The sequence below is a fragment of the Paroedura picta genome, chromosome 16 (assembly GCF_049243985.1).
Source record: "Paroedura picta isolate Pp20150507F chromosome 16, Ppicta_v3.0, whole genome shotgun sequence".
In the NCBI taxonomy this organism is placed as follows: Eukaryota; Metazoa; Chordata; class Lepidosauria; order Squamata; family Gekkonidae; genus Paroedura; species Paroedura picta.
In genome coordinates, this window is record NC_135384.1 from 12,535,834 (window position 1) to 12,545,834 (window position 10,001).

The following is a 10,001-nucleotide window of genomic DNA, read 5'->3' on the forward strand; positions in this document are numbered from 1 at the left end:
GCCTCACATATCTCATAGGTTGTCTGTTCTTGGTGGGGGGAGTATGGATAGTTATACTAATCCACTGTGAGTATCCTCTGGGCAGTGAAAGGTGGGGTATCAAAAATTGCACTTCTTAATGACCAATGAAGTTGTCTTTCAAGTCAAGGAGATTGCCCTGTAGAGAACATCAGTTTTTTAACCAAGTAAATATTTTTAACCTTTATGGGGTATTTGACTATGATTTCAAGGATGCCTGTTTAATTATTTTCCCCACAGCAATTGTGTACTCTATAATTGTTCTCAATCTGAAAAGCCAAGTATCACAGAAAAAGGTCATCGGATTTGTGTGAATCAGTTATATATCTTCTTCTATACAATCCTTTTCTTCTACATTTAGTAGCTACCATATTAAAAGGAGTGTTCCTTGTATATTTAATAAATTATCCTGTAGACAGAAGTGGTGAAAAATCAAATCAACATACATTCATTGAACAGAAGTACTTTAACACATTCCACTCAACACTTGAATAAGTTGAGCCAGAATATTCAATGTCAAACTTTGGGATGCATTCTCAAACCTGAAATGTCAAGATCCATCTTGAAACTTACATGTAATTTAACACATTTCATTTCTACCCTCTTTTTGCAAACCCTGATAACAGATCAAGAAGAGTAATAATACTACATGTGAAAGTCCAAATTGTTTCAGTTCTCCAACCTTACCTGTGGGATCTTGTAAAGAGTTAAGATAGTTGCCATGTCTGTTGTGGTTTCAAAACTGTATCCCCCAATGAAACCAATCATGTTTTTCTGAGTGCCACATTTGTAATTTGGAACAAGTGCAGGTGATGCAAAGAGGAGGTCCAGGGTGATCCCGTGGATCCACTTTTGAACTGTGGTGGTGTCACGGATGTGGAACCCAAGAGTGACATTGGGCAATATGTTGGGGTTCTTATTGATCTCATAGATTGCAAAGACTAAGGCCAGGATGTGCTGGTAGAACTTTGTTAGTAGCCTGAAAAGAAAAGCAGTTAATTTTTTAGAAGAGAATCTGGATTGTCACAGTAGTATGTCTGAGAACATAAGAAGGTCCCAGAGGAAGGAGAGATAAGGCCCATCTGATCCACATTATCATTTCCTATAGCACAATGCTGCTGGAAAACCCTCAAGTTGGACATGGAGCCATCAGCCATCCCTACTGCCCCCAATGACTGGCATTCTCATGGATACTGGAGGTTTCTGTTAGTTACCGAAAGAAAGGGCCCTTGATATATCCATAAAAGTTCCTAATCCACTTTAGGTGTAATCCAATCACCTTCAGTATAGCCAAGGCTCTGTGAAGAAGCACTTTCATAGGTCTGTTCCACCTATATAGTCATAATGAAAAATTCATTCAGTGATTCTGAATTATACTATTGTGAAAAATGGGCTAGACACACTTATTCTCCTTTCTCCAAATTATACATAATGTCTTTCACATCTTCCTTTATGTCGTTAGTCAAAAATGCAACTGATCTGCAACTGAGGGTTGAAAATTTATGACTATGGATGCAGTTTGTACTGACCAACATCACAAGTCTCTTGTAGCATTGAAATATTTTTACATTTTCATCACACTGAGATTATCTCTTAAGTTACTCTATTTTTTTTCAATTACTAGGTCCCTTCTCATTTCTTCTTTTCTAATTTTGCCCTCCCCAGTGCTGAACTGTCCCTTTTTCAAAACAGCCCAGCAAATGAATGGATGGATATTTTGTGCAATGAAAAAAAATCCCTGACTCCTGCTGTACATTTTGTAATCTAGGAAGGCTCAGTGCATACATGCTCCAACTAAAAAAGTGCAGTGTTCTCATAAATTATCAGTGAAGCAATGCTGCCTATGTTTGGCCTTGGAGTGTGATTACTTCATTCTGGCACCCAAAATATGCCCTCATCCCTTACATTGGATCACATTTATATTCCAGGTCAGAGTGCTGACGAAATGGAACCTTCTGGGAGCCACAGCCAATATGAGTGACAATTCCACCAATCAGGATTTCTCCTGGCTGATACCACTGATATGGAATCTGAGGAGGATTGTTTCCAGTGCACTTCATGCTACGTAATTCATACATGAGCAAGCAGCTTTGGTAACAACAGCAACATCACATATTCTGCCAAGTGCAATCCAAAATGCCTTTTCTCCTCTTCTTTGTCTCCTCTATGCAATCTTCTTTTAGCTTCTGATTTCAAAAAGATTATTCAGCTGTCTCCTACCTCATTCAAAGTACTTTTCAAGCACACACATATGAACCGTGTCTTTCATGTCCCAGCTATGTGCTTTGATTGCTACTCGAGAGATAGTGAGTAGTGATATGAAAACCACATTTCTCTAATCCCCCATTTTAGCAGTGAATGACTCACTGGTGGCTTTTATAACCAGAAATGTGAGACTTCATTTATTATTTGTTTTCTGTCTCCTTCAGAAAGCATACTGGAACTTTGACAAGGTGAAGAAATGACATTGATTCTGATAATTATAGCGGAGATAATCTCCTCTGGAAGACTCTTATTTGAGTTCTGGGTAATTAGCTGCAGAAATAGTGGAGCAAATATATTTGTCTGATCTTATTGTTGCTCCTCAGTGGCAAGACCAGCAGCTGGAATGCGGAGCTCAAACTTTCCCTCCATGAAATTATCCATAGTAAAACCTGAGGATTCCCAGAAGGAAAGTGATAATTGTGAACATTTCCTGCGATTCAAATTATTTCTTAATTTATTTAGAATATTTTTCTACCACTGGTCTCGAGAGAGTGTTCAAAGTAGTCTACAAAAAAAAACATGGTAAAGCAACAAAGAAATAGAATCATTCAAAGTTCAGAAAAACCCACCCAAAAAATCCCGTATTCCTGTGCAAAGCCATGTGTTTTACAAGTTTTCTCAGCTTTGAAACAAAATATTACAATGTTGTAAGATCACCCTCACAATTAAGTTCATGGGGAAAGATAACTTTTTTGGCCTTCTGCCTAACTTATAGTAGGGTAGGTGTCTGGCTCACAGGTGTCTCACAGGGAAGGGTATTCCATGGGCAAGATACCAAAACTTGAAAGAACCATCTTTGGGCCCAACCCACGTCATTGCTGCATTCAAGGGTCAAGAATAGTGCCACTGGTCTAGGTCATGCTGCCAGTCTCCCAAGATAGAGGCATGTAACCCTACTGTTTTATGCACTGTTTTCCCTCGGGTTTGCTTTTTGATTTGCTGTTGTTAAATAAAAACAAAATGTTTTTGAGTCTGTTGTGTTTTTCAGTAACATATGAGGCTGCAGGACACCTCTGTCTGTCTGTCTGTCTGTCTGTCTGTCTGTCTGTCTGTCTGTCTGTCTGTCTGTCTGTCTGTCTGTCTGTCTGTCTGTCTGTCTGTCTGTCTGTCTGTCTGTCTGTCTCTCTCTCTCTCTCTCTCTCTCTCTCTCTCTCTCTCTCTATCTATCTATCTATCTATCTATCTATCTATCTATCTATCTATCTATCTATCTATCTATCTATCTATCTATCTATCTATCTATCTATCTATCTATCTATCTATCATACAAGCACACACAAACCCAGAACTGGTGTTTTATATTTGAGACTTACAAAGATAAAATATTTACGTGTATAATTGCAGTAATAACAATAGCATTTCATGTTGAATATTTAATTTTTAATATGTAATATTTGATAAATAATAAATAAGCAAGTTCTAAAAAGGCTAAAATAATGCTCAAAAGTTCAAAAAGGGAGTTTGGAATCTAGGAAAGGCCCTGGTCTTGCCCCTGGTTTTGACCATAACCTTCAGAGCAAGTGATGCAATAATCCCTTCCTAAAAGGAAAGGTAACACATGAAGGCACTTTGATCTTTCAAGAAGCAGAAGATTTTGTAACAAGCATTTTAATGTCACCCCATGATAAAAACAGTTTATACACTGGTCCTGATCTTAAAAATATGTAAAAAAACAAATTCCTCATTTGCACATTCAGGGATATATTCAGATGTTAAAGAAATTCGTGGACTGTTTGCTCAGGGTTATGCCATGATGACAAGTTGGTGGGTGGACTAGAATTTCAACCAAAATACCAGGAATATTTCTGATTGCTTGTGATCAGGAGAGCTCTCACAGGTCTCATGACTCAAAACACAATTTCTAAAAACTATGAGTATTTTTGAGCCGAGCTTCCAATCACCTGGTCTTCCTTCTACCCAAACTGAAGTCCAGCTGAAATACGTTTGTAGCACCATGGTAGGTGTGAGGGTACCTGGCAGGTACTTTTTGCAAATCGCAAATTATGGAGCAGTAATTTTTCCACCTTAATCACAGATGAACAGGTGTAGAAATGATTGAGTGAAGGGGGATTAGAGGAAGAGTTGGTTTGTATATCCTGTGTTTCAATAACAGATGGAATCTCAAATTAGCTTTCAATTACCTTCCCTTCTTCACCCCACAACTGACATCCTCTGCAGTAGGAGGGGCCGAGAGACCTCTTATAGTACTATCAGGACTGTGATTAGCCCAAGGTCACCCAGCTGGCTGCATGTGAAGGAGGAGTTGGGAATCAAATCTGGCTTGCCAGAATAGAAGCCACCACACTTAACTGCTACACTAAGCTGGCTCTCTACACCAGTATGAATCTCTACATCTCCCCTTAGACTGCATGAAAGTTATATGTTTGGGTAAACCAAATGATGGACAGTGTACAAACACTTTGATCATGATATGTGATATCAAGGATGAGGAAAGTACTGTTGTACTATGTAATTCCGGTATGTTGAGAATAATACATTCAAATGCATAATTCTTTAATCTGAAAAGTAAGGCTAACCAAACAAATGAAAAATATTAAGACAAAGAAAAAACAAACAAGCATAACTTTTGGGAAATGATACATAGGTTCCACTCTCTAAACAAAATAAAAAATTCCTATATGAGTTCCATTTTTAAAAAATCTGGAGAAAAAGTGGGAGGCTGAAGAAAGCATTTAACGCACTTTCCTTATCAGTTGCTCTCTTCTGTTCAATTCAGGCCTCAAGAGGATGACAAAACATTTGGGAAAAAAGATACAGCCTAGTAATCCAGCACTGGAGGCTAAGATGGAGAAGATCTCCACGGCTACCATGTCTTTTCCTTTAGTGCTCAGGTAGGTAGGCACAAAGGACAGCCAAACACTGCAAAAGTCCAACATGCTGAAGGTGATGAACTTGGCTTCATTGAAACTGTCAGGCAGCTTTCTAGCTTTGAAAGCCACAAGGAAGCAAATAGTGGCAAGAAATCCAATGTAACCCAGGCAACAGTAAAACATGGTGATGGATCCTTCATTGCACTGCACTATGATTTCTCTACTCAGTGAATGAGTGTCCAAATCTGGGAAGGGAGGAAAAGAACCAAGCCAAACCGTGCAAATGAGAACTTGAACAAAGGAGCAAGAAACAACAATATAATATGCCAAATGTTTTCCCACCCATTTTCGAAAAAGGCTTCCTGGCTTGGAGGCCTTAAATACCACAATAACAGTCACTGTTTTTGCCAGGACAGAAGAAACAGCAATAGAGAATATGATGACAAACGTCATCTGTCGGAGCAGGCAAGTCACCTTGTTAGGCTGTCCAATGAAGAGCAAAGAGCAAAGGAAGCAAAGGAGAAGAGTGATGAGCAGAACGTAGGTCAAGGTCCAGTTGTTGGCTTTAACAATGGGAGTGTTCTGATGCTTTATGAAAGCCAGAAGCACCAGAGCTGTTATCAGAGAGAAGGAAAGAGCTAAAGAGGCTAAAATAATGCTCATAGGCTCTATAAATGACATAAAATTTGGGATCTTGGGAAAGCACTGGTCTTTTCCTTGGTTTGGATAATGATATTCAGTGCAAGTGATGCAATAATCCATATCTGAAAAGAAAAGATTACTTAATTTGACAATATCATACAGCAAGAAGAGATTTATATAACATTGTAAATATATAAAAAGTGATGCCCAGAAGTTATATCCCTTCTGGGTTATTTGGGCATGATAAGGAGCATTGAGGTGCTTTTTGGTGGAGTATTTTGATACCTCTCAAAGTTTTTCTAGTAATGATCTTTCCTTAAAACAGAACCAAGCCCTAGTGCTGCCCAGGAATTCAGTTTTCTTTAATCTAAATTCTGTCCTGTGAAGTATTTATAGATTACATTATATGATTTCACACATTATAGGCTGCTTCAGGTCAATCTACATTCCTCTGGAATAGTAGAATACCACATCAGTTTGCTACTGGTGGATGCAAATGCATCCATTGTATTTAGGGATGTATCCTACATTCTACCTTCAATCAAGTTAAAAAAAATTTTTTTTGCATACCAATTTATATGTGTCCATGTTAATCCTATCCTGAATAAGTTTCTTTTGTAAGTTTAGAACTGTGTTTTTACGTCTGCATTTTTATGGCATTTTATTGTTTTTATAGTTTGTGTACTGTATGATACCTTTGAACACCAGAGTTAGAAGGCAGCATCAAGGGAAAGTTATGGCCTCTGTTCCCTGTTGTTGGTCATTCAGATGAATTAGTTGGCTACTATTGAAAAAGGCTGCTGGCCTTGTTGGAGCACTTGTCTGATCCTATGGGATTATATCTCTGTTATGTGTTCTTAATGCGTAATGAAAACAAACAGCATCTAAGTCTTTTTTGATGTTTTCTTACCATGCAAATATTTAACCTTTTAACAGAAGTGATCTTCATCAGAGCATTTCCTACCTTCTTTGTCTGACATTTTCCCTTCCGGACACCGATCACAAAGGTAGCAGCAGAATTTCTCCCCTTCCTTCTTCTTCCTGCTATAGCCAGGCTTGCAATTATCATTACAGCGAGAGAGAGGAGGCACCTGTCCTTGAAGAAAGTAAGAATTTAAAACTGAGAAGCAATTGTGAGCATTGTGCTTCAAAATTAAATCCTTATATCTCAGTCTCAAAGCTGGCTCCTTATGTGCGAGAGGAATGCATAGTCTACAAAACAAGATGGAACTAACTATGGTTGAAATGTGTCATGCTCATTGAACTCAGATATTACTTAGCAAATTCCACAGATTAAAAAGAATCATAGAATCCATTTGCTCTCCTTAAAGCATATGGCTGCCCATTGCCTTAAATGGCAAAGGGTTTTGTATCTGAAAAACACTTAGGTGCTGTCTCACCTGCAGAAGGTGTCTGTTCCACTTAATCCTGTCCTCATGAATAATTACTCTTTTACTAAAAGGTTCCTGTGGATCCACCCTCCCAATCTTGACTCTGATATAAGAATTATTCGGAAAAGTGATCAAGTTGGTAATGTCAATTCCACCTTTCATTTCTCCATGTTCATTAAAGGCCACTTCCTCTCCGATACTATTGTTGAAAGCAATTCTCTGAAGAAGGGTGTGGAGCTAAGGGAAAAGAGAAGAAGAATTAAGGGGAATGGAATTAATGGGATGTTGTGGAGTGTGCTCACCAATGCCTTTCTATTATATATTTAAGGCCTGCAACTTTTGAAATCTGTTTCATATCATTCCAGTTATGTAACATTTACTACTAGCACTACGACTACTACTACTACTGTTGCTATTTAAATTTATTCCTACCACTTGCAAGGATAGCTCGTGGCAGGTTACCAATTGTTCTCAATAAAACCCCAACAAAAACCACATTAAAACCAATAAAGGGACATAAACAATCTTACAATAAAACTAAAACCAGAGCATAAACTTGGTGATATAATTCAATTCTCCGATCCCCCTAAACACATATCTATATAAGGGAGTAGGGAGATGTAGCCATTGCTCACACATGGCTCCATGCTGCTTAGCTCCGGGGGGGGGGGCAGCCCGGGCCTCAACTATAGACCTGGTGAAAGAACTCCATTTTACAGGCCCTGTGGAACACTGAGAGCTCCTGCAGGACCTGTACCTCAACCAGGAGCTCATTCCACCAGGTAGGTGCCAGTACTAAAAAAGTCTTGGTCATGGTTTAGGACAGACATGCTTCCCTGGGGCCAGGAATGACCAGCAAGTTGGTACCTGTGGAGCGTAAAGGTTTGCAGGGCGAATAGAGCATGGGAAGACCCTCAGTTCAGTGGGGCCCAGATGGCAAAAGACCTTGAAGGTCAAAACTAAGACCTTGTACCAGATCCATGTAGCAACTGGCAACCAATGTAGGTTCCTCAGCACAGGTTGAATATGGGCCCTGGAAGGTGTTCCTGTGAGGACCCTAGCAGCCGCATTTTGTAGCAGTTGCAATTTTCGGATCAAGGACAAGGGGAGTCCCACATAGAGCGACTTACAGAAATCTATTCTGGAGGTGACAGTTGCATGGATGACCTTGCCCAGGTGTTCAGAGGACAGGTAGGGTGCTAGTAGCTGAGCCTGGAGAAGGTAGGAAAAAGTCTGGTCAGTTTCCCTCTTGACCTGTGCCTCCATAGTTAGTGAGGCATCCATGGTCGCTCCCAAATTTCTGGCCTTGTCACAGTCTAAATTGTCTCCCTACCAGGGTGGCTAATCCTGATCTGCTCCACTACTTCCTAGCCACACAACCTCCATCTTGGAGGGGTTGAGATTCAGACGACTCATCTCAAGCCACTCAGCCACTGCTTCTAAACAGTTGGCAAATGGTACCCGGGGGGGGGGGGGGAGAGACTGGGCAGCTGTCCATGAGGAGATAAAGCTAGGTGTCCTTAGCACGCTTTTAATTACACCTTTTGTTTTAACTGATTTATATGTCTTTGCTCAGTATTTTGTGCTTACAACAGCTATGTATATTTTTGAATTTATAATAAACTATATTTCAATGAAATGGCAGTTACTCTGGTCTCTGTGAGACACATGAAAGCCTCCTGTTTTACAAAACTGCACCAAAAGAAAGGGAGGAAGGGGCTGTAGCCACCCTACTTCTCAGGAGAACCCAAGAGTTAAGCCTAGAAAGACACTGTAGTAATGGATGACCCAAACAAATTCATGAGCAGAAAATACCCTTTTTTTGTTATGCATTGAGGATGGCAACGAAATCCAGAGAATGGAGAAATTTAGGAGGGAGAAAACTCACTGTGTAGGAAACTCAGGACAACTAAGTGACTTTCTGACTCTCAGTTGGGCAGGAAACAATTTCAAAATCCAATTCCCTGCACTCTTAGAAACAGATTGAGCATTAAGCATGGCAAGGGAGTGTTCTCCCACCCCCCAGTGAAATTACCTTCCATGGTGGCACATTCAAGTAAGTCATGTTGCTTCCATTAGCCCTTGCTCTGTGGTTGATTCTAGATGAGCCCAAGCTGTGTAGGGCATGTGCAATGGCATGGACAGAACTATATATACTGTAGCTATGACCAGTCATGCTCATTTCAAAAAAAGGTGCCGGAACAGTCTCTAGTTTCTCCTCTTCAGTACACGTTTCACCAGACATTGCTGGTTTAATGGAACCTGGTAATGCACAATCAAACACTTGTTCCCAGAAATCCCTGATAAAACCATCCCTTTTTGCCAAGGAAGGCTTATAATGCTGAACAAAATTTCTGAAATCTGGTATGTCCATTGAATGAATTGAGAAGGTAAGAGCCCCATGGAACATTTCTATATAATCAACTTTTTGAAAGGAGTTGAATGCAAAATCCATCTGGGCTGTTGTAATCCACACCTTTCCAGTGGAGGTTTTCTCCATGTAATCTGTAAAATTCATGAAAAATGCAGGCACAAAGATAATGACTGCCAGCCAAATCATTGTTCTGGATTCTCCAGATACAACAATTGCATTGGCGTTGCTATTCAAGAAATTTGTGTTGCTATTGTCTAGAAAATCCATATTATCCCAGTGGAACTCTTTCATTGCCTTCTTTGTGAAGGCTGCACAGATTCCATTCCTGAAAAGCATCTGCTCCAAAGTCTGCAAGAAACGATCTCCCCTTTCATCATCCACAGTGATGAGGCCAACCCACTTCCACCTGAAATGCAGAAGTATTTGGATGATTCCCTCGTACTGAAGGTGAACGTGTGGAAACATGTGATAAAATGAAGG

At 39.8% G+C, this 10,001-nt stretch overlaps 1 protein-coding gene across 1 annotated transcript; it reads right to left on the reverse strand.

The window, feature by feature from the left end:
* Positions 1-4,976: 4,976 nt before the first annotated feature.
* LOC143826499 (vomeronasal type-2 receptor 26-like) lies at positions 4,977-5,876 on the reverse strand. Its single transcript, XM_077315336.1, has one exon. It carries the CDS (start codon positions 5,874-5,876, stop codon positions 4,977-4,979), a length of 900 nt encoding a protein of 299 aa, XP_077171451.1.
* Between the last annotated feature and the right edge of the window lie 4,125 nt (positions 5,877-10,001).